Source organism: Mytilus edulis, chromosome 5 (genome assembly GCF_963676685.1).
Source record: "Mytilus edulis chromosome 5, xbMytEdul2.2, whole genome shotgun sequence".
In the NCBI taxonomy this organism is placed as follows: domain Eukaryota; kingdom Metazoa; phylum Mollusca; class Bivalvia; order Mytilida; family Mytilidae; genus Mytilus; species Mytilus edulis.
The window spans coordinates 81,960,940-81,987,434 of record NC_092348.1 but is presented as its reverse complement, the minus strand read 5'-3'; the positions used below and the strand labels follow the sequence as shown (position 1 = coordinate 81,987,434).

General features: G+C 31.9%; 1 protein-coding gene across 2 annotated transcripts; it reads right to left on the bottom strand.

The window, feature by feature from the left end:
• Nucleotides 1–742: 742 nt before the first annotated feature.
• On the bottom strand, nucleotides 743–23,791 carry LOC139524594 (high-affinity choline transporter 1-like). 2 transcript variants are annotated; one of them, XM_071319510.1, is made up of 10 exons: nucleotides 23,696–23,779; nucleotides 18,652–18,928; nucleotides 18,040–18,147; nucleotides 17,333–17,488; nucleotides 16,325–16,473; nucleotides 15,836–15,961; nucleotides 12,633–12,786; nucleotides 11,372–11,479; nucleotides 3,105–3,211; nucleotides 743–1,733 (listed from the first exon to the last, which is right to left on the bottom strand). In XM_071319510.1, the coding sequence occupies exons 2-10, from the start codon at nucleotides 18,824–18,826 to the stop codon at nucleotides 1,248–1,250; spliced, it is 1,569 nt and encodes a 522-aa protein (XP_071175611.1). In that variant the 5' UTR covers nucleotides 18,827–18,928; nucleotides 23,696–23,779; the 3' UTR covers nucleotides 743–1,247. The 2 variants fall into 2 exon arrangements, with proteins under 2 accessions (XP_071175611.1, XP_071175613.1); XM_071319512.1 differs by having other exon boundaries at nucleotides 1,127–1,733; nucleotides 18,652–18,900; nucleotides 23,696–23,791.
• Nucleotides 23,792–26,495: the final 2,704 nt, after the last annotated feature.

Here is a 26,495-nt window from a genome sequence, read left to right as displayed (position 1 = left end):
ACTAACACACTCCCATAAGTGATCATAAGTAGGGTAATATATTCAAACAAGAAAATTTTGACTAGATCAAATATATATACATGTACAGACACACATGTCCTGTTATTAATGCCAGAGGCGGATTTAGAGGGGGCCAGGGCCCCCCTTTTCTGGGAAAAATTTGGTTGATTATATAGGGAATCACTGAATCATGACCAGAGCGGGCCGCGCCCTCTTAGGCAGTCAGTGGGCCCCCACTTATGAACATTTCTGGATCTGCCACTGAATGCTATATAGGTTCTATTTAAGAATGCCCTCTAGTTTGAACACTTTAAAGTCCTGATTTGATATACTGAGACATAAAAATTTGGCATGCATGTTGTCAATAATAAAGTAGTTGTACTGTAGAGAGTATATTTTTGATGGTAAACAAGAAATCAACAATTAACTGGCTTATATAAAATTATGTCTTCAAAAAATTACTTATAAAAGGCATTGGTCATGTTCATTTTTTGTCTGATGTGCAAAACAAGATAAAATCGTGACACAAGAGGCAATAAACATGATAAGTATAAATAATTGCTCATCTTCATCAAATCGTTTTGGTTGTACATGTATTGGCATTTTTGTACATCTTGTCTTTCTGATTATTTTGCTCTTTAAAAAATTTTAAGACAACAGAGAACAAGACTCAATGACAACAGACATCAAGTGATTGCAACAGTTTACATGATCTATTTAGCCAGATGAGCTTAACATAAAAGTTTAACATTTAATAGGTTATCCTAGGTATCCTTATCATTATGAACTATGTAACAGTCATGACAGTAAGAAATAATTACAAATATAATGTATCAACTTTTGTAAGGATTGATAAACAGTACAAATCATTTAGTTTCATTATAAGCTTTCATATAAACAAAATTTACAACATTGTCATTGTCTTAATATTATACTCCAAGCTGTAATGGTCATGAAAGTTATGGTTAGGAATATGGTCAAACACTAATGAAATGGTCTTCTGATATGTTTTGGCGAGATGATATTTCTACATTTTGGAAAATCACAATCTTTAGGCTATGCTTGTCATTCTTTTCTCAAAATCTCCAACTTCGCTACATGCATAGGAGTAAAGAGATATGATTAAGTAAGTCTGAAGGATTTTTTTAGATTTCCAAACCTAATTTGATCTTTGGTGTATAGAACTTCACAAAATACATGGTATAAAGGAACTTATCAGCAGCATTTTATATCCCTGAGATTACCCCTCAACTTGCAATGTCCATTGCTTGTAATTGTAACAACTGTTTACTACTTGTCCTTGATACATTGGCGTCTGCAAGTTTATACTCTGTCTTAGACATCACATTTTTCTCTATATAAGTAGTTACTATGGAAACAATGACAATGCACAATAATGAAGTTACCATGGCAAACGTTCGAAATGGAAAATTTTGACCAGAATCCCCATCATAATCTGGATAATAAATAAACGCTGGCAAGCTGATTGTAGGTTCTCCTGCTCCTACTCTCAATGTCACACCCACCAGATATCCGACGATAGCACCATAACTGTTCGTCCATTTAAAATATACGGCACATATTAACTGAGGAAGTACAATCACAAATACAATGTCAGCTGCTAAGATAAATAATCCATACACTATTGGAACAAATATAGATATTACTGTTGCCAAGGATCCAACAAATAAAATGGCTAACCTCTGTATCCATAGCAACTCACTGTCAGATGCCTAAGAAGTAAAAGATATTTTAACAAGCATGTGTTAAATAAAAAACTTATTGTTATCACATTAAACAGTAAAAAGGTTAAAATCATCACCAAAGACAATTAAATAGCATTTAGTCAATGTATATACATGTATATCAGGGCTTCCAAAAAATATTTGAGACAGCTGGACATTTTATATCTGATCCCGATTTTAATCCCTCAAGACTAAGTCACAAAAGGCAAAATTATGGTAATCAGATGGCCATCCCAATGATTAAATTAAAAAAAAAAAACGATATTAAACTTTACTTTCATATGAATCTGATGTTCTGACGTAAACTGTTAAATTGGCAGTGCATCATTCGAAGTGTGCACATCAGGGTGTGCATATCTGCTCTAGACTCTTTATTTGTGCAAAATAACGTAGTCAAAATCTTGACTTTAATTTTTAAAATCACATTTTCTGACACCGTATGTTGACTTGACAATGGTAAAACATGGACCAGAAACGGATACGTAAAATCTGTGTACGTTTACAAAGCACGACTGAGTGAAGAAGCTCTTTCCACGTTATTTTTTTCACAAAATACTTGAAATGAACGTAAGATATCAATGATAATTTTAACATTTTTGAAGAAATGTAGGATGCATAATTTAATTTCCCACCTGCGCACATGCGCACACGTGTTCTAGCTCATTCAACGTAGTTCTGACGATTTTTCATTTAAAACCTTTTTAACTTTTTTTTATCAAATCATGTTTATAAACGTATTTCTTATAAATTTAATCTTTTGGACTAAATCAATTAGATAGAAACCGCTGAAATGTAAGAAAATAACTTTGAATCGACCGATCAATTTATACGATGTCCGGTACTGAAAATAGTTTACCTGTCACCTGAACAGGTAGATTTCAGCTGTCCAACAACTAATTAGCCTTGATTAAAATTAGAAAGTTTTGAAGTAGGGGTTGTTTTGATAGTAATTAATCATCATGTCACTTTTATGACCGGAAATGTGTGGTTGTTAAAGGCAAAAGTTTGGTAAAAACATGGCGAATTATGTTAAAATGACCGTCTCTTAAGAAAGCCTTGAAAACTAAAAAGTAGATGACCGATTCATGCTTTGCCCAGCCGGACTTTTACCGGACATTATACAATTGTCTGGAATATATGACCGTTTTGGAAGCCTTGATGTATATATCAAATTTTTCAGTCAAATCTGTATGACAAATTCCATTTTTTATGGTATATTACAATTTACCCAGTAGTATCCTGTTTATCTAAAGATGCACATAACTAAAAGTTATTTGTTTTGACAGACGATACAAATAATGTACAGTGTATAATTTCTAGCAAAGTACAACTTTACTACCTCAAAGCTAAAATTCCTACCTTGGTTCTAAACAGATGAGCATAAATATTGTATGTGAACATAGAACTTGATCCCAGGATGGAACTATCCATTGATGACATTACTGCAGCAGAAATGGCTCCTAGACCTGTAAAGTAAGATTAAAATATTGTATGTGAAAATAGAACTTGATCCCAGTATGGAACTGTCCATAGATGACATTACTGCAGCAGAAATGGCTCCTAAACCTGTAAAGTAAGACATAAATATTGTATGTGAAAATAGAACTTGATCCCAGTATGGAACTGTCCATAGATGACATTACTGCAGCAGAAATCGCTCCTAAACCTGTAAAGTAAGACATAAATATTGTATGTGAAAATAGAACTTGATCCCAGTATGGAACTGTCCATAGATGACATTACTGCAGCAGAAATCGCTCCTAAACCTGTAAAGTAAGATTAAAATATTGTATGTGAAAATAGAACTTGATCCCAGAATGGAACTGTCCATAGATGACATTACTGCAGCAGAAATGGCTCCTAAACCTGTAAAGTAAGACATAAATATTGTATGTGAAAATAGAACTTGATCCCAGTATGGAACTGTCCATAGATGACATTACTGCAGCAGAAATCGCTCCTAAACCTGTAAAGTAAGACATAAATATTGTATGTGAAAATAGAACTTGATCCCAGTATGGAACTGTCCATAGATGACATTACTGCAGCAGAAATCGCTCCTAAACCTGTAAAGTAAGACATAAATATTGTATGTGAAAATAGAACTTGATCCCAGTATGGAACTGTCCATAGATGACATTACTGCAGCAGAAATCGCTCCTAAACCTGTAAAGTAAGATTAAAATATTGTATGTGAAAATAGAACTTGATCCCAGAATGGAACTGTCCATAGATGACATTACTGCAGCAGAAATCGCTCCTAAACCTGTAAAGTAAGACATAAATATTGTATGTGAAAATAGAACTTGATCCCAGTATGGAACTGTCCATAGATGACATTACTGCAGCAGAAATCGCTCCTAAACCTGTAAAGTAAGACATAAATATTGTATGTGAAAATAGAACTTGATCCCAGAATGGGACTGTCAATAGATGACATTACTGCAGCAGAAATGGTTCTGAGACCTGTCTTTGGACCATACAACTTGTGAATATCTACCCCTTCTTTCGACAGATTTCAGTAAAACCCACAAGTTATATAATTTGAATTTTTGTTCAATTGAACTCAACATTAACCTTTTCTTTGTAGACTTTGCAAGCCAACCCCTTTTACAAGTTTCTTTAATATCTGAATTATCTGAATTATGATTTTTATTCATCATCAGGTCAATTTTGTTTATCTCCATTCATAATAAATTGCTTAGTGGAACACAGCTGAATACGACTGCAGAGGTCCAACCCTGAACGGTTGGGTCAAAAATGGACACAATATTCGCACTTGATACAGGTCTGAATTTGGATTGTAATTAAATAATCTTTTTTGGCAAAAAATAAAAAAATTTGAAGAAATTTTCTTTTTAATTTCTGAAATCTGAAATGAGAAACATGCAATTTTTTTTAAATCACCCACCCGCCCCCCCTGCAAAAAAATTCTTTCCCTCAAGATATGGTCATAATCTCAATTCAAGTTTCCAATGGAGTTTGCAACTATAATTACCTATTTGTATCATAAAAGTCTAAAAAAAATTATAACATGACAAACATAATCATGGATCATGGCTAAAATTTAATATTCCTTAATCAGCTGTAATAGATGTGCCTTGATGTGCCTAGGTTAATTCCCCTTAATTTGGACAGATTAATTATTTAGTATTTAAATGTTTCTTTTAGGTTTGATTTGATTTAAATATAGCAAGATAAAAGTAAGGATTGTTAATTTAACTGTTTTAGTATTTAACTTTTGATGTTTTTATAATGTTTTAAGAATATTCATTTATTTAACTTTTCTTCAGTACCTTTTATGTTAAAGTTAGCCTGTTTAATGACAAGTTTAGGATATCATTTGATATTCAGTGGGAGTCGGCCTTGCACAGGCCTCCAAATACTCGCCGGAACTAAAATTAATACTACTTGAGTCTAGAGTTAGCCACCACTTCGGTGCAGTTCGCCAGAGTTAGTCACCCCTTTTTGGTGCAATTTTACTACTTTAAAACACAACGAGAAGCAAATTTACTTTATTTTACTTAAAAGACTAACTCTGGGAACACTTCATTTTCATTTTTATATTTGAAATAACTCTATTTTTGAACTCCTTTTAAGAAAGTTTTCTGACTACTGTTTTCTTTCCGACTTTGTTTAAATTAATGCAATTACTGTACATTTGTGAATAAAATATAGTTTTCATTTGATTTATTGTCTGTTGTCAGGGTTGGCAAAAACCCGGGTTTTATGAGTATTGCCCAGCCCAGTGGGAAATACTGGGAAAACCTGGGTTTTACTGGGTTTTAGTGGGTAATACTGGGCAATAGTGGGTAATATAAAATACTGGTCTGAATTTTATAGAGGATTCAGTGATCAAACACAAATTTTATACATTTGAGATATATATAAGCTTTTTTGTTTGTCTGGATTGGTAAAACTGTAAATCATATTAAAAGCAAAAAACTTTTTTTAAAATAAATATAACTCCTATTAAGAATTAACAATTACATGTAAGAAAAAGTACATTTAAATGGGCGATATCTTTTTGCGCCAAAAAGTCACTCATTTGCGCCACAACTTAATTGCGCCAATACTTCTTTTGCGCCACCTTATTTTCAAAACTATAGGTATCATTTGCGCCAATAAAATAATCATCTAATTGCGCCAATTTTATCTATTTTTATTTCATATATATACCAACTAAATGATTGACTTTCCTCCTCCTTTCAGGGCGTGGGATAGAGTTGTTTGAAATATTTTGGACAAATTTATAAGTACCATCAGCAACATATTCCTCTGACATTGTACACAGAAATTTTAAATTAGCCTCGCATCCTAATAAAATTATCCCCTTTTCTGGATCGTTAAACAATATAAAGTCATCATCTTTATTTGTAACAACACCAATATCATCCAATATTCTGTTTTTAAATCTTTCTTTTCTAATTTTCTTCTTCAATTTGAAGAGCTCTAAATTTATTATGTTTGAAGGTCGCTCTGACAACATATCGGTTGCTTTCTTTTGCACGCAGTTCTCAAAATTTGACGTTCTTATTTCTGGACATTTGTTTCATGAATAATATGATCTAATTCTCCATTCAAAATAATTGTACACGATTCATCTGTGAATAACCTAGCACAACACGACTTACAACTGTACATCTCCACCTTATTTCTCCAGTTTTCTTTATAAATGCCTGACGGAATTTGTGTTCTTCAACAATGATGACCGGTTTTCTAAACAATTTATTTTTTGGTGAGTTTTCTTTAATTTTATGAGTGTTCAGTGAAATCTTAAGTGGAAAGGTTACATTTAAGATATAGGTAAAACATGTACAGGTATGATATAGATAAAAAATATTTACAGGTAAATGTGGCGCAATTTAATTTCATTTATTGGCGCAATTTATACCATCAAAATAAAAGAGAGTGGCGCAATTAATACCTTTTCAAAACTGCAATTGGCGCAAATTGATTCTGCCCATTTAAATAATGTATATGTACTGTCACTAATTAGTAAGTAATTATTCAGATTAGATTGAGATTTGTTTATGTAACAATAATCAGCCCTTTCAATTCTATAAGTATTAATGGCATCGGCAATGGACATTTGAGCGCATTGACAGGACATTTGAGCGAAAAAAAAAGGACGTTTGAGCGCCAAAGTATAGGACATTTGAGCGCCTAAATTTTAGGACATTTGAGCGAAAATAAGAATAAACGTAGGACATTTGAGCGAAAACAAGTCTTGGATAGAGAATTGTCTTATTGGCAATCATACCACATTTTCTTACGAATATAGTTCATTAAATGAGGAGTTTACCAACAAAAAGATTAAAACATATTTTAATTGTAAAAAACAAAGCACTAAAAACAAAGCACAGTCATAAAACAGGAGTTTACCAACAAAAAGATTAAAACATCTTTTAATTGTAAACAAAGCACTAAAAACAAAGCACTGTCATAAAACATAAAACTCGGCAACGGCATTATTTACAAGTCTGTTCGGGCTTGGAACTTATATCCCAGGCTTCTGACATAAAAATCCCTCGTAATTTCCTGCTGGCAGTATTTCGAATGCAAATCCCGGAGATTCTGTTCCTTCTCCTTTTCTGTTCGGTAAAAAAAGGTACTTACTGTACATCTCCAGGATATTTCTTCTCCTTTTAGTGTTTTGTCCACTCTATATCGGAAACTGTCACAAACAAGGCTTCTTTTTCCCTTATTAGTCTCGGTCAAAATAATATCCATTTTAACACGTACATGTATTATTAGTATTAAGATTTCAAGTGCCAAGGGACATTTCACTTAATAGATATATATATATAAGAATTTTAGAACAAAGAAAATTTGCATAGCCAATGAATTATAGTAGAATTGATTGGTAAATAGAGATCAACTTAGGATTTCACTTACATAAACCAGCCAGAACCGGTCGAATTACTCGGGTGTGAAATAAAATAAAAAATATTTATAACTAAATCTTACTTTTTTTTCTTACTTTTAAAAAAAAATCTTAATTCGTGTAAAATTATCAGGGAAAATTTCGCTCAAATGTCCTGTCTGAAAACTCAGGTAAGGTTAATATCCCGGCGCTCAAATGTCCTATGAAGTCGGCGCTCAAATGACCCTATGTGCTTTTTTCTTTTTCGCTCAAATGTCCTATGCCCAAAACGACCCCTTAGGGTGTTTATTTAGCAATATGAAAAATGTATGAATATAAAACATTTGAAATTAACAATTCACTTAAACATTGCAATAATTTTTTTCTTTCAAAGTATGGATTATTGAAACAATGTTTGGTAATTAACAAGGTTTCCTTAAATGTGCAAATCTTGTATTCTGTCAACATAGAAGGGAATGAAAATTGAAATTGAATTTTTCATTCTTTTAGAAATGACTGTCAATGGTTATCTGTATAAAAAGTATTTATTTAGCTGTTATACTATAAAACTACACCAAGACTTTACTATTTTATGTTAAAATAAGCTTAACAAATCATATTGCCCAGTAATGCCCAGTATTCCCCATTTCTGGGAGTATTGCCCAGCCCGGGAAAACCCGGGTTTTCCCACCCGGGAATTCCCGGGCGGGTAATACTTTGCCAACCCTGTCTGTTGTTCAGCCATAATCTGATATCAGGTATCCCGATGGTCGAATAGGGACAAAGTACTGGCCACTACACGTCCTGGGAGGTGTCGTCACCAACCCCCTCCGTTACACAGCATTTAATAGTAACTTATAACCAGATGCTCCGCAGGGCGTAGCTTTATACGACCGCAGAGGTTGAACCCTGAACGGTTAGGGCAAGTATGGACACAACATTCAAGCTGGATTCAGCTCTAAATTTGGATTGTGATTAAATAGTTGACACAGCATAGGTTTCTGACACAGAATGAATGTGTTCTAATGAACTTAAAATTTTTGTTTCTCTTAGAGCAATTCACTATGCTGTTGAATATTAATCCTCTCAAAAAAATGTTTGAAGAAATTTTCTTTTTTATTTATGAAATTTCAAATGAGAAAAATTGAACCCAATTTTTTTAATCACATCCCCCTTTCCCTTATTCCAAAACTAATCTCAATTAAAATTTCTAATGGAGTTTGCAACAATAACTACTCATTTAAATACATCATAAAATATTAAGATGTAAAAAAACTGCTTGTTATCACTGAATGGTAAAGATTATTTTAATTTATCAGTTGGTAGTAAAAAGTGAATATACATTGTATATTGTATATAACAAAGATTTAAGTTGATTCTGGACAAAGAAAGATAACTCCAATTAAAAAAAATCTTGCTATTGCACAATATTTTGCAATTAGATATTTCTTGCTTACTATTCTGGACAAAGAAAGATAAGTCTAATTAAAAAAAAAATTGCTATTTCACAATATTGTGCAATTAGATATTTCTTGCCATTGCGCAATACTGTGCAATTGAAAAGACTTGCTATTGCACAATACTTAATATAATAATTTTAGATCCTGATTTGGACCAACTTGAAAACTGGGCCCATAATAAAAAATCTAAGTACATTTTTGGATTCAGCATATCAAAGAACTTCAAGATTTCAATTTTTGTTAAAATCAGACTAAGTTTAATTTTGGACCCTTTGGACTTTAGTGTAGACCAATTTGAAAACAGGACCAAAAATGAAGAATCTACATACACAGTTAGATTTGGTATATCAAAGAACCCCATTTATTCAATTTTTGATGAAATCAAACAAAGTTTAATTTTGGACCCCGATTTGGACCAACTTGAAAACTGGGCCAATAATCAAGAATCTAAGTACATTTTTAGATTCAGCATATCAAAGAACCTAACTGATTCATTTTTTGTCAAAATCAAACTAAGTTTAATTTTGGACCCTTTGGACCTTAATGTAGACCAATTTGAAAACGGGACCAAAAGTTAAGAATCTACATACACAGTCATGACAGTTAGATACAGCATATCAAAGAACCCCAATTATTCAATTTTGATGAAATCAAACAAAAGTTTAATTTTGGACCCTTTGGGCCCCTTATTATGTTGGGACCAAAACTCCCAAAATCAAACCCAACCTTTCTTTTATGGTCATAAACCTTGTGTTTAAATTTCATAGATTTCTATTTACTTATACTAACGTTATGGTGCGAAAACCAAGAAAAATGCTTCTTTGGGTCCCTTTTTGGCCCCTAATTCCTAAACTGTTCGGACCTAAACTCCCAAAATCAATACCAACCTTCCTTTTGTAGTCATTAACATTGTGTTTAAATTTCATTGATTTCTATTTACTTAAACTAATGTTATTGTGCGAAAACCAAGAATAATGCTTATTTGGGCCCTTTTTTGGCCCCTAATTCCTAAACTGTTGAGACCAAAACTCCCAAAATCAATCCCAACCGTTCTTTTGTGGTCATAAACCTTGTGTCAAAATTTCATAGATTTCTATTAACTTAAACTAAAGTTATAGTGCGAAAACCAAGAAAATGCTTATTTGAGCCCTTTTTGGCCCCTAATTCCTTAAATGTTGGGACCAAAACTCCGAAAATCAATACCAACCTTCCTATTGTGGTCATAAACCTTGTGTTAAAATTTCATAGATTTCCATTCACTTTTACTAAAGTTAGAGTGCGAAAACTAATAGTATTCGGACGCCGGACGACGACGACGACGCAGACGCCAACGTGATAGCAATATACGACGAAAATTTTTTCAAAATTTGCGGTCGTATAAAAATTGACAGCTTATCATCTCAAGACAATACAACATTTTTAATACATAATTTAAAAGTAGTGTAAGGGAGGTAATCCAAACACAATGTTTTGATTACCTCCCTTACACTACTTTTAAATTGTCCATAGTAATTGTCCATTAACCAGACAACCCTTGCTTTTCCCCCTTTTTTGCCCCTAACCCCCCAAAGCAATCCAAACAATCCCTTTGTGGTATGGAAACTTGTGGTATAATTTCAGAGAGATCGATACACTGTTCCACGAGTTATTGTCTTGAAACTAGAAAAATGCTTATTTGGACCCCTTTTTGGCCACGAATTCCTAAACTTTTAAGACCATAACCATCAAAATCAATCCCAACCTTCCTTTTGTGATTATGCACCTTGTGTTTAAATTTCATTGATTTCTTTTCACTTAGTCTGGAAAACCAAATGTCTTTCCAAGACGCTGACATAAGATTTCTATTTACTTATACTTAAGTTATTGTCTGGAATCCAGATGTCTTCCATTGAAGCTGACGAGGATGACAATCACATGACAACATGATACAATTTTTTTGCAGACGTATTAAAATTAATATAATCTACTTTAATAAATTAGGTATTTTTTCTAAATCTATATGACTTTTAAGAACTTTTTTTTAACAAGATTACCAGTAATAGTTTTGTAGTTTCTTCAAGGAAAAGGTTTCATATGAATAAAAAAAAAATCTAATGCATGTCTGATAAGAGGACTGCACATGCAACTTTTGGCTAAACTTTTCAAACTGGCAACAAAAACTTGTCATTGGTGTTTATATTAAGATAACATAAGAGCGGCCATCAAGGACAGTATTACCAAACTTGGCAAATGAATTATGTTTTTTACTTGTTTTAATATAAGGGAAAAATATTAATTCCTGCACTGCACTGCAAACCTACCAATCACTGCTACAACATTTGGTGTAAAATTCTGTAAAACAAGGGGAAGAACCATACTGCCCATGTTCAACTCCATAGGTGACTGTCCAAGACTGGTCTTATTCCAATCTGTAAAAAGACAAACAATACTATCAAACTAATAATTTTCATACTTATGTACTATTTAGGTTCAAAGATCACTCTATTAATTAACTTGTGCTGTTTAAGTATTTTATCAAAATGTGAAAGACCAAATAATTAGAGACATACTATGTCTAGTACATTGATGTCTTCTGCATAATTAAATGGATTATTTTAATGATGAACAATTAGTCCATCCAATTCCATTCCAATTCCATTTCATAATTTCAGCAATATGTTTTCCACACTCCCAATGTCATCATGTCATTATACGTTGGGTATGTTTTTTGTACAAGAGTTGTTACTTTGTCCTTAAAAATCTTCATTGTCTTTTTCAGTTAACTTGAAATAGGGATAATGTAATTGTGTAGTTATTTTCTATCATTAAAGTGCTAAAAAGAGTATGTCATTTTTAGTTTGAAATCTGACTTTTACTAGAACAGTTCTTATTACAGCTTAGAGGTATAAAATGATTTTTTAGTAAACAGTCATATTTTGCACACACACAGCAGGAGTTATTATTTCAAACAACATCCACACATAACTGTTAATATGTTTATATAAATTATTGTATTAGTTTATTGTATTTCTATTTTCATTGATCTAAACGTCATTACAATTCCAAAAGGTACTACATGATCCATTGGGGAGTCCTGGACCCTGCAAAACTGGAATTTTTCAGATATGAAAACAAGATCTGAAATACTGTAAGTCTCAGGATACACTCAAATGGTGCCACATACAAATAAGAAGATGTGGTATGATTGCCAATGAGACAACTATCACTAGAATTCAATTGATGTGGATGTACAAATGTAAGCAATTACAGGTCAGCAAATGGCCTTCAACAATGAGAAAAAAAACCCATACCACATAGTCAGCTATAAAAGGCTGAGGTCTCAATCTTAAATTGACTCTTTAAAACTGGAACTGTACAAATATAGAACGAAGATCTAAAATACTGTAAATCAGCACAGGTCTTAAAAAAAATATTATGATTTGATTACCTTTGAGGTCAAATAAACACGAAAACATTTACATTTTTTTTTAAAATCAAATGCTTGTATATTGTCATTTACCATGGATTTGTTGTTATTATGTGTTTAAAATATCATGTCTAAAAATACTACAAATATATTACCTGCATTCGTAGCCACAGCTCCTATAATCACAGAAGGAATCACAAGAATAACAGCACTACATGCCCCAACCACAGACAAGATCTGGGCCTGCCTTCCTGACCTCACTGACAGTACTCTCTGGAAATAAGCCTGCCATGGAATAGTTCCTAGTGTCTGGAGTAAAAAATAACACAATCCATTTATCTTGAGGATAAGGGCATTACAGCAATATAAATAAGATGTGGTATGAGTGCCAATGAGACATCTTACCATTCAAGTCACAATGTTTACATAAGATAACAATGATAGGTCAAAGAATGGCCTTCAACACAGAGCCTTGGCTCATACATAATAGCAAGCTACTAAGGGCCCCAAATAACTGGTGTAAAATAATTTAAACAGGAAAACCAATGGTCTAATCTATATAATAAACAAGCATGGCATAGAAAATCAAAGTGATGGAAATCACTAATGGAAAGATTAGAAGAGTAGTTTGAATAATTTCATATTAAGGTATGGTGGGGGAAAATGAAATTGTTATTTGGATGGAGAGTTGTCTCATTGGCACTCACACCACATCTTCCTATATCTATTAATAAAGCACTTTTGCTGAAAATTGCATTAACAGCAGGTATTTAGAAGGAAAAGTGCTTTTCCAGTATGAGGAAAAAATGAGCTCAATCAAATAATATGGGTCTCTTAATTTGCGCAATTTTATTTAAACTGCAGTTTATATCTTATCCAAATAATGTTGCCTGTTCTGTACATGTTGCAAAAAAAACCAAAAAATTGAAAATCAAAAATTCTTCTACTACAATGTAAGTAAATGTTACCAACTATCCTTGTAAGACATAAAATCTAGACCAACAGCTTAGAACGTTAAAGTGTCAACAAAAATAATCTAAATATGTTGTTTTGGGCATTTTGTAAGTTGAAACATAGGTTATATGACATTGAAGATTAAAAGTTGTAGAGTGCATTTTGATCAATTTTTAAAGTATTTTTCAACACAGGGTATTGAAAATGTACTTTTTCAACGTAAACAAATTAAAAAACTTATTTCATTGAAATGTGGATTCTTTCTTGATTGCAAAAATATATATTCACTTCTAATAAAAATTCAAATGACTAAAATAGTATTTTAATTGATTGGGAATAAACTAATAAACAATGGTTTTTTATAATTAAAAGTTTTAAAATTTTAAAACTGTTTCAAGCCAAATCCTGATAAAAAAAGTGAACTAATCTAAATTGTTGATTAATTACAGATGATTATTGGAAATTATAGGCCTTACTTGAATACCTTTTATATATTCATATTTATATTCATATTTCATTTTTTTTTTAAAGATCTTGCAATTGTTAATCCATTAATCATTTATCTTTCAGACATAATTTACAGAATCACTTTATGTAATGTAGATCAAAAGAAACAGGCAATAAATAAATCTATCATCCTTATATATATCAAACATCTAATATATATATTTGTGCATTCAATTATGAGGTCAAATATTTGTATATTGAATTGTATATTAAAGGATCTATATAATTATGTTAGACAGAGGTTGAAAGGTAAATGTGGTCAATTTGATTGACAGTTTAGGAGGTGGGGCATTGTAGTTAAAGGTCTACCTTGTCTCTGATTGTTTGTTGATAATGAGAGTTGTCAATCATACTATTGTATCAATACTCAATTATCTAATGGCTAATCAAAATGTTTTAAAAAAAGCCTGCACATCAACGCACCTTAATGACATACATTCTTAAACGAACTCAAAATATACCCATTTTTTTCAGTTTATATGTGTACATGTATTATGTGCACATACATGAGAACTATAGGGAACTATATTTCAGTGTGAATACATTTAGTAATAGAAGCTAACCTGTCGTGTTGTTAGGGAGGCCAGTCCCTTAGTAAAGATTTAGAACAAGTTCTAATCTTTCCAAAAACAGGTTTGGCAAGGACCATGAAGACTTTTTTTCAGATGATATATTTTTTTTCCTGGTCTATAAATGATGGCTCATAGAAGGAACATTTTCATGGAACTAACTGCTTTTTATTTTCCTTGAACAGTTCTTTTATGCCTTTGAAAATAGGGGGCTGCAGAAGGGAACATGTTTTACATTTTACATTTGGCATTTCGGGGCCTGATATTTTTTAATCATTTGGTCTCTTGTGGAGAGTTGTCTCATTGGCAAACATATCACATTATCTTTTTTTATATAAGGTATCTGTTAAGCAAACTTTACAGTTCTAAACTGATCTGAGTTTTGGTTTTGAACATTTTTAAGATGGTACGGAACACTTTGACTAAAATTAATTTGGCTAGTTTAATTTTCATCTTTAATTTTGATCTTTTGACAAAAATAAAAAATAAAATAAAAAAAAGTTGAATCACACACACATTATCCTATAAAATTTCATTGAATATACAGCAGTTTGACAATCACTAATTTAATTTTAATCAACAAAAAGCTTAATATTTTCTAAATAATAGAACCTGTTTAAAATGTTCTGCTGATTATAACAGAGTTATCTCCCTGTATTTTAAAGTACCACCTTAAAGGTCATAGATCCTTTTAAATGAGACATCAGGCCACACACTTAATGTGATTTAAGGAGGCTCGCGGGTACAAAAATTTCAGACAAAAATTAAACATTTGTTTTTTCATTACAAATTTTATTTATTACACTATTAATTATTACTTTATGATATGGTACAAAAATCAACCAAAAACATCAATTCGTTTTGGCCCCAGATAACTTTTAAAATGTTTATATCATTGAAAAAGCTCATAATTATCTCCCTTTGGTGCAAAAATGCCATTTTTTGACAATAAGATCGAAATATCTTTTTTAAGTCATCGATGACCTACATTTTTTATTATTGTTTTCAAATAAGCTATACATAAACTAAATAATTATAACATTTAAGCGATTTCTGTAATTTAGTTCTTTTTTTATTTTGATATTACCTATATTTCTCCTATTAGTTCAACAGAAAAAAAGGACATTAACAAAAATGTATGCTTCTTTCGGAGGCAGATTGTGAGCTTAAATGAACAGTTACCCCATTTTTTTATTTCATTTTTCTATTAAGTATTTGATAAAGTTTATTTATAGAAAAATATAGCAAAATCCTATATTAAAAAAAAAAATTATTTATACCTGCGAGCCCCCTTAAGAGTCTCCTTTTAAATGTCATTAAAAACTCACCATGGCAACAAAGAGATCCCACCATTGACCAGCAAATGAAATATCAAAAGTGCCAATCCAAGTTTCAGATGCTTGGCAGATGTCTCCAACATTTTCATTGGTCAGTATGAATGGCAAACTCAAAACCTGTAAAGGAATTCCCTATATCATCATTTAACATCATGTTGCATGCTGTAAATTCTTAACTTCATGAAAGAGTTTTCACTTTCTTGTGAGTTAGTTCGCTATGAGTATTTAACAATTGAAACTATGATAGAAACAAAAATATGTAAAAATATGTAAAACTGTAAAAGAATCATGGACACATCTGGTATGCCATAAAAATCTATAGTTAGCCTTTAATATACTATATAAATAGAAATATAGACAGATTTCTGTCAGATCTGTTGATTATATTCCTAAAGCATTAAAAATATTTACTATTCAGATCACCAGCATGTAATAAAATCAATTGATAAATAACATGAATGCACAAGAAAATGTACTAACCAATCCAAATGTAATAAATATTAACTGCACTATGTCTGTATATGCTACAGAAACCATTTGACCAATCATAGTGTAAATAATAGTTACTGCTGATGATGTTACTATGGCAACAGTCAAAGGAATGTTCACAATCACACTCAAGCTTGTACCTAAAATCAGAGGATTTTACTATGGCAACAGTTAATTCTTATGTTAATAATCACACTCACGCTTATCCCTAAAAATGACAAATGATGTTACTATGGCAACAGTCGATGAAATGTTATCATTCACACTCAAGCTTGTTCCTAAAGATTAACAAGAATTCAGAGATTGTTGCATGGCAAAACAAATTCCCCTTCTGGTTAAAAATTCATTGTACTGGAACAAAATGCTAACTCAATTGGTGATTTGAAATTTTTATATAGTTAGACCATGACAAGTATTATAGATCAAGCTATAATTTTGAAAGATTTCAATAATTTATGGTCCTCTAACTTAGAATATTCATGCAAATAATCAGTTTCCCACACTTTGTTTTTTGTCATGCTAAAGGATCTTGATAAGAAATTTGTTACATAACTTAACCATGACAAGTTATAGATCAACTTCTAATTTTGTTTCCAACAATAATATTTTGCAGTGTTATATGGTCCCTGATCTTAAGTAGCAACAATTATTTTATGCACTATTTGGTAGTGTTTGAAACATTGATTTTTCTGGACCAGGGTGGAAAACATGAGGGGGGAGGGTCAATTGCATATAACAAGTTTGTATCCTCTTTCAAAAATTTTGTTGCAAAATGACCAAGTTCCAAACTCAGGAAAAATTGGAAAGTGTTGGAATTTGGTTGTGTCCAACACGTTCAAAATTTTAAGAGTTGAAAAAAAAAAATATTAAGAAAACACCAATATGTTTTATCTTGAATGCTCTATGCCAATATTCTCCCTAATCTAATGCACATATTTCAATCATGTATCACGTTGCATGTTAAATTGTTCATTTCATGATAATTTATGTCCATCTTACCTAATGCTGATAAAATAGATGCAGTCCAGAAAATATCTCCACATAGTGATGCTAGGTAGACCATAAACACCAAAGTATTACCATAAACCTCTTGGAAAGGGTCCAACATTGTTAAGTAATTTTGGTCCCTCATTTTCTTGGCAAATACCAAACCACCTTAGGAAAAAATTATATAATATGACAACTAAGGAAATTTCCAAAAACGGTACAATGTAACCTTCAATGAAACAAAAAGCGAACTAAAATTTGCATAAAAATGCACATCCTAATTCTCAAGACGGATGTAAATGAATGTAATAAGGATAAAAAAAGATCTGAAATAAATTTTCTTTATTCATTTAGTAAGTGTTAGTATTGCATATCTAGAAGCCATGGACAGATTACTGTACCTATACCTCTAATTTAACTATTTTCTTAATTAAAATGGTTAGAAATAACATTAATGGTTAATTTACTTTGCAACTTTGTCTCTTTCGTATATACAATGACATTAAACCTTGCATATCTTATGTCAATATGGGAAATTTTCTGTATAATGTTGTGATTTTTATAAGATGTGCATTTCTTCTAATACATAACTGTGCATCAGTCTTAGTTTTTGTAAAGCGAAAAACTTACAACAATGTTTTACATATTTTGACAACCATTCACCTAGCATGAAGATGCAGAGCTATTTATATATAGTATATATATTTACATTAACTTACCCACAATAAGTCCAATAAATATACCAAATGGTGCTAAGGTCCAAACAAGACCACTTGTTGCTATGGATTCTGCTGTTCCATTTATATAACCTCCTCCAACTGTTGTTGCTATTGAAAACAAACAGAATAATAAATAAATTTAACTTTTTATGTACAAATGAAAACAAGAATGTGTCCCCAGTACATCCGCACTATCATTTTCTATGATCAGTGGACCGTGAAAATGGTGGAAAATCTCTAATTTGGCATTAAAATTAAAAGATCATATCATAGTGAACATGTGTACTAAGTTTCAAGTTGATTGGACTTCAACTTCATCAAAAACTACCTCGACCAAAAACTTTAACCTGAAGCAGGACAGATGGACGAACAGAAGGACGGACGGACAGACAAACGGATCCACAGACCACAAAACATAATGCCCATAAATGGGGCATAAAAATAATTGTTTTTTGTTAATTTGCACATGATCATACACTATAGTCACAATTGACAAAGGCTTGATTTTTGTTTGTTTTTTACTATAATAAAGCAATGACAATACACTGCTGGAAATTGTGCAGGATAACAATATGGTGAACAAGGCAAATTTGTTGAAATGGTATTGTTTACCTGTCATAGTAAATATTCCAACAGCTGTACTTATATCTCTTCCTGCCACAATGGACGACTCCATTGCCGTCATACTGGTGGACTTCTTTTTACGACGAGCTGCCACAATACCAACAACTAGAATCACAATGTAAAACAACAACAGTACAACTAGTCCAACAACATTTATTGTCATGGTGAAGAGTAGTGGTCAGTCCTCTGTAGCAAAACTTTCAGATATTATTTCAACTAGTCACAACTTGTGTTACACTGTATACCCATCACAAAGAAGAAATATCTGAAAATATTATTTGAAATTCTGTTTCAAGTACACCAATGCAAGTAAAAAAACAGAAAAGTAAAACAGAAAAAAAATAACAGAAGGGAGTGAATAAGACCTGCTAAATAGCTGGCATGTCAATGCATGTCAGTAACTAAATAGTACTTTGTTAATGTATGTATCATTGTCATTTTGTTTGGTTTCTTCTTTCATTGTCTGTTACCTACAATGTATTCTGACATCAGACTCCGACTTCTGAGTTTGAATGTGTGTATTGTTGTGTGTTTGTTTTTTCGACATTGGCTAGAGGTATAGGGCACGGGGAAAGCCATTTGACTAAAGCGCCCGCTTATTATCTAGAAGCCCATAAAACATCTAAAAATATGGACTATGGTTAAAAGATAACCAGTAACGCCTGTGGCGAAAACAATCTATTTTTAGCGAGGAGTCGAAAATAATTTTTTTCCTACAATTTTAACATTACATATAGTGGCAGCTGAGCGTGAACCAAACATTTTTTTTCTCAGGATCAGAAACAAATTATTTTTTTCACTTTTCAAATTGACAGGCATGAGATTAAATTACTTAATATATACACAATATGAATACATCACTTTGACTTTGACTTAAAAATATAAACTATAGATATTTTAAATTAGATGTAATATTACCAGAAAAGAAAATTTATAAATTCTAATAGGGTCATCCAGTGTTCCAGCTAGAATTTGAAAAAAGAGGGGCACGTTTTTAAAAAGGGCACTTTAGCGCGTTCTTACTAAAAAAAAATCAAAACTTCATATTACCACATGAAGACATATTTTTAGCAAGCATGTAGCTAAGTTAAATAGCTATTATATACAAGTTTAAAAATCATTTATTTAGAACATATAAGTTAAAATCAAACTGATAGCAATAATAGATATTACTATATTCATTTCTCTTTCAGAACTACAGATTTTTTAAAGAAAAGTTCAAATGCAAATAAACATTAAACAACAATGACAAATCTTCTGTTTTTTTCTTTTTGAAGAAGGTTGTCACACATTGATCAATATTTTTTCATATTTAGTTTTATCACAGTTTAATTTTACAGTTAATATTTTTGTCAATGTATATGTTTTCAAGTTTGCTCTGTGACTTGTCTTTATCAATTTGACCTGAGAGAATATTTTCTCCACCTCTGCTGTACTGAGTGGTTGTACATGTCATATTGCAACACTGAATAGTTTTGCAACAAGAGGGTACATAGATAATAGGTTTTTATTCTAATGACAAGGCGAATGAAATAGCTCTAGCAGACTAGATAAGGAACGATCTGTAATTTCTGCTGATGACACAAGAGCTATAAAGTCCTGTCATTGAATAAGGAGTTTCAGGGTCCATGTCAAATGTAATTTGCCAGAGCTTCTATCTCTGTATAACCATACATTGTTTCACTGTTGTCTGTTCATGTATGTAAGGTCTAAAATGATCGATTGTGTTAGCATCCTTAAATCTAACTGTTATATTTCAGTTAATGCATTATAATTTGAGAATGCACTCTTTGACTTAAGTGTCAAAACATACTGGGTTGGGTCAGTAATGTTACATGTGCTTCTTAAATGTTCCTCTTTTTGAAGCCAATTCAATTCAACAAGCATCTCCGTATATTTAATGTTGAGCGTATCTAATAAAATCAATAATATAAAAAAAAAGATGTGGTATGATTGCCAATGAGATAACTATCCACAAAAGACCAAAATGACACAGACATTAACAACTATAGGTCACCGTATGGCCTTCAACAATGAGCAAAGCCCATACCGCATAGTAAGCTATAAAAGGCCCCGATAAGACAATGTAAAACAATTCAAACAAATAAGTTTGTCAAAATGGATTTCAATCACAGGCACTTGTTTCTATTCATTGGAAGACCCCCTATCAACGTATATTTACGGGAATATACGTTGATAGGGGTCTTCCAATGGATAGAAACAAGTGCCTGGGATTTCAATAAGAAAATTGATACAAAAATCGGACTTTCGAGAGCTCCGTAATCGGCACATTAATAAATTCATTCAATTTTGTAAGTTTATTATCAATTCATCAAGCATCTCCGTTTACTTCATGTTGACCGTATAGAAAAAATGATATAAAAATCGGACTTTCGAGTGCTCCGTAAACGGCGGAATTTACAATAGAAGAACAATAGCAAATTTGATAGAAACCTTTCTTCTTCTCGACTTTTCATAAAGGTAAAGAATTAAATTATTTTTTTTACTTTTGATGGTCATTATTCTTGAAAAAAGATGTAATAGACTTGCAAGTCTTTGACATTTTCTTCTTGTCATTTCCGAGTTGGTCAATTTTTCTTTTTTTCCTCGGCATTTTGCGTGTTGACCTATTGGAATGATTCTTTTTAAATGAACGTTATTTTATCAATAACAAATACAAAAGAAATGAACACCGTTCACATTTATTTTATATTCTATTTTGCATCGTCAGGTGTTAAAAAATCAATTCATTTAACTTCGATGTTTGGTGCTTCAGGGCAAAGGAATTAGACAGGGTCGTAAATTTCACCTGATTAAGTAATTGACTCTAATCAAATAGGTGATTAAACAGGTCACAAGTGTCAACAATTTTAATATGTTGTCTTAATGAAGTGTGTGTATAAAGAACTCAACAAAATGGCGACGATAAGAGAATAAAAGATCGTTTTTTAAACTTTTTTTCAAAATGGCACAGAGGGGCTTAAAAAAGGCAGACGGGCGCAAAATTTCGGGACGGGGCGCAGCGCCCCTCCATTTCATGCTAGCTGGAACACTCATCATATTCTTGCATTAATAAATACCACATGCTTGTTAAGTGCATGTGTTCATACGTGTACCAAAAACTATACATGTTTTAATTAGTCCCTAATATTATAACGTGGAACCAAGCTGGAACATACTTATTGATCATAAGCTATCGACAAGTGACAAAAAGTAGAAATAAAACTCAGTTAAACACATTTATCAATTTGAACCTTTAATTTGATTAAACCACTTCTATTCATAAATTTGTATTACAAAGTTACCACATGTATTCATCTTGTCCGTTGGTTGTATTTAAATAGATTTTTATTATTGACCAATGAAATAAAATCGATATTAAATTCATCAGGAAAGCCATGCTTAAAAGCGTTCTGCATTTGTATGTCGATCTTTCCCCTTAGTTCGAGCTAAAGCTTTCAAGAAAAAATATTTATAAGTTATAACCATCCAATTCAAAAGATCTATATTATCTGTTTCTGTCTTAATTTACAGGTAACTATATTTTCAAAAACATCGTTTAAACGATGAGAAATAAGATGGTTAGTTTTAACAGATTCTGTAAGCATTGTTTATGTATTCCTTTCCTTACAACAATGTTTTTATAACCGTCGCTCACGCATCACTGGTTCTATTATTGACAACTCAATACACATCAGTTTTGTCAGACGAACAGGTAATTCCCGTCAAACTAGATAAATCAAGTGCATTAATTAAACTGAAACATTTCAATACTATAGCTAACGTTACTTAATACACACGTTATCGTTCACGCGAGTTATTAAAGGGACATAGTTATCTGAGAGTATGAGAGTGATTACAGTAATCATCTAAAACACCCGAAGAAAGTCTAAAAATAAAGAAGAATGGTTAAAAATAAAGAAGGCATCTAACTCGCTGTCAAACATCCAATTTTCTGTCAAACATCTATAGTTAAAGATTACTGGTTATCTTTTAACCATAGTCCATATTTTTAGATCTTTTATGGGCTTCTAGATAATAAGCAGGCGCTTTAGTCAAATGGCTTTCCCAGTGATAGGGGAGGATTGAGATATCAAAAAACATGTTTAACCCCGCCACGTTTTTGCGCCTGTCCTAAGTCAGGAGCCTCTGGCCTTTGTTATTCTAGTATGATTTTTATTTTTCTTATTTTCTTTTATATATTTTGGAGTTTAGTATGACATCCATTATTGCTGAACTGATGTACATTTTTGGGCCAGCAGGTGCAGGATTTTCGGGCTGCATTAAAGACACATAGGTGGCCTTCGGCTGTTGTCTGCTCTTTGGTCGGGTTGTTTTCTCTTTCACACATTCCCCATTTCCATTCTCAATATTTCACTAATGTTATTTTAAAAATCTGAGTACACATAAATCTATGTAACTGAAAAGTTTTATAGCATGATTGAATGATACCAGATCTCGCTTATTATTTTTTCAGAATCCTGAATCTCGCTTCTTGTTGCCATAATAGTGCATGTAGTTTCCCATGTCCTGCCTGACTTTATTTCCTGTTTTCACTCTACATGTACGTTATTTAACAGTTTAAGTTTCATGTGTCAAGCTTTAAAAAAATCAGCCAAGCCCACCCTATAGGATAGAAGAAGGTTAAACTCAGAGGCACTTGTTTCTATCCATGGGAAGGTCCACATCATAAAATTATATGGATAGTTGAAGTTCCCATGGATAGAAACCAGTGCATGTGATGTTACATATTTGTTTTTCGTTCATTGTACACAAATTAGGTCGTTAGTTTTCTTGTTTGGATTGTCCTGCATTTGTCAAATCGGGACTTTTATAACTGACTATGTGGTATGGGCTTTGCTCATTGTTGAAGGCCGTACGGTGACCTATAGTTGTTAATTTCTGTGTCATTTGGTCTTTTGTGGAGAGTTGTCTCATTGACAATCATACCACATCTTCTTTTTTATAAGGACACATAATTCAGATCATCTGTCTTTAAGCGCTGTTTTTCAAATATTCTTCAAAAGATTACATTTCTCTCATTACACCAGATTACATCAGTGTGATCAAACCCAAAATACACGTGTTGTTTTTTCTTCTATTTATTTTTATTCAGCGTTGTTTTGAATCTTACCTTTCAGAAGTAAATAACCGGTTTCATTAAACACTTAAGCAACACTGATGATATAGAATATCCAATAACCACAAGTAATATTTGTTACAAAAACGTATAACAATGTACTTCTTCATTCCTAAAGAAGGGTTCAAGTTTTAAACCCAAATAAGAAACCGCGAAAATTTGTAATGCATAACTTATAGTTTTTTTTATCTATAAGTTAATAATAACAATTCACCTAAAGATAAAATCAAGGAAAATAACTGTCGCTGGTCAGTGGCGGATCCAGGGGAGGGTGCCGGGGCCATGAACCCCCCTTTTTTTTGGATGATCAATGCATTTGAATGGGGACATATAGTTGGAACCCCCCTTTTATCCTGGGTTGGGAACCCCCCTTTTCAAAATGGCTGGATCCGCCCCTGCTGGTATGAAAAGAATAATAATCATTTTTGTAGAAGGATGATTAATGTATCATTTTGGGAAAAGTTGAAAAATCATCTTTTGTTTTTAAGGTTTTGATTCTCATGAAGTTAAAAAAATAATTTGAGAGCTCAAGTTAGTGTGAACATTGGATGTGTGAACATGCAGGGAGGATAGTGATAAATTGGAGGTTTGTATTCTCCAAGGTATGAATTTATCCCTCATTTGATCATCAAGGTGATTTCCCCCTTCCCCCTAATTATTTAGAGACAAGGAATGACAAGGATTCAAGAAGGTTGAGCAAGCATATGACTCCATAAGAATATATATGAAAATATAGAATTAACTTTCAATAAAAAAAAATCAAGTTATATATAGAACATATGATTTTCCTCCAATTATTTCATTTTGGGGGTATTATTTTTTCCATTTGTACCTAATAATGTTATTTTTTCATTTGCCTCATAAATTGCAGTCATTTTTTTGTGTGTGTGTTTGTTTTTTAATCTTTTAACATAAATCCAAGACCTGACTTCTAATTGGGTTACTCCCACTTACAAATTATATATCTAGAAAATTGTCACCTAAAATCATTTTACTAAGAAAAAAAATTTGCATCCTTGTCAGTTCTTAATTGTTAATCCCATACTTCCCCTTTGTGACATCAAATGTGCTGGACCTTAGGTCTTAATATTAACTTTGAATCAGATTTATCCTGATTTCTGGTATTGGAATTTATATTTTTACTGTAGAAAAATAAATTCACATAATATGGAACTTTTTGGCCTCTATTGTTTTGTTCTATCCCCACAATTTCATCATATTTTTACTCATAGCTGAAATTTTACAACATATGCAAAAAAAACCTGTTTTTCAGCAATTAACAGGTGACCCTGAACTAATGAATACCTGGTAAATTGTGACAAGGGAGATAACTTGATTACTGGGTAAATTGTGACAAGGGAGATAATTTGAATACTGTGTAAATTGTGTCAAGGGAGATAATTTGAGTACTGGGTATATTGTGACAAGGGAGATAATTGAATACTGGGTAAATTGTGACAAGGGAGATAATTTTAGTACTGGATATATTGTGGACAAGGGAGATAATTTGAATACTGGGTATATTGTGACAAGGGAGATAATTGAATACCTGGTAAATTGTGACAAGGGAGATAATTTGAATACTGGGTAAATTGTAACAAGGGAGATAATTTGAATATAGAACATTATGATTTTGGAGGATTTAGTATTTGTGTGATTCACAAAGTAACATAATTTAAATGTTTTGAACTTCATTAAGTTACCATAAAATGTTTGAACTTAATGAATTTTGATTGTCGAAAGGGAAATATCTGACTAGTCAAAAATTGTATCTGCATGGAAACAATCATTAATGTCATTTGAAAACCATTAATGCTAACTCATATTTTCAACTGAAAAAGATGAACATGGAGAACTATAAGTAAAGTAAAATAAGATGACCTTACGATTTAAGGATATTGGGAAGTAGGACCTGTGGCCAAAGGGAAGTCAGTCGAAATGGTAGCCTTAAAAGTGTGGGCCAAAATTAGGAAAAAATATTTAGAACTTTACACTGACATTATACTTTCACTTTACATTCATATTAGACATTGATTTATTTTAAAACATATTTATTTATACACTTACCATTAGAATAGTCTAAGATAAAAAAAAAATTAAGATAAAGAAGATTACAAAAATTACTGATTCACTCTGAATTTAGTCATTTCATTTGCATTGTATATAGTTGGATCATTTTCTGTTCAAGATTACATTATTACATATATTTCTTATACCAATGTCAACAATAAACAATGATGACTTCCCATACCAGATACAAATTATTTTCCGTTAGAGATTCTAATTTTTTATACTTTGTCAAGAAGACATCTATCTAATTGTCTTAACATGTCAAGAGATGCACTTTACCTAAGCGTGTTTGTCAATTTAGCGGGATAGGAAAATGTTGTATCTGATAAAGCTTTTAAATGTCTTGGAAATAAAATATAAAATAAACAGCTGAAAAATGTAAGAAGGCACTAAAGGGACATTAAAAAAATAACACATCAGATAAAGGCAAACAATACCATATGGCCAAGAGTAAAATATGCATGCAACATTCCACAAAACACTGAATAGAAACTGAAGACCAAGCAATACAAACCCAATAAAATGGTGATGAAACCAGGCTCTTGGAAATATGATCTTTCCAGGAGTTTATGAGATAGTTCCATGAAGGTCATTTGAAATCATTTGATATTGGTGCATTACT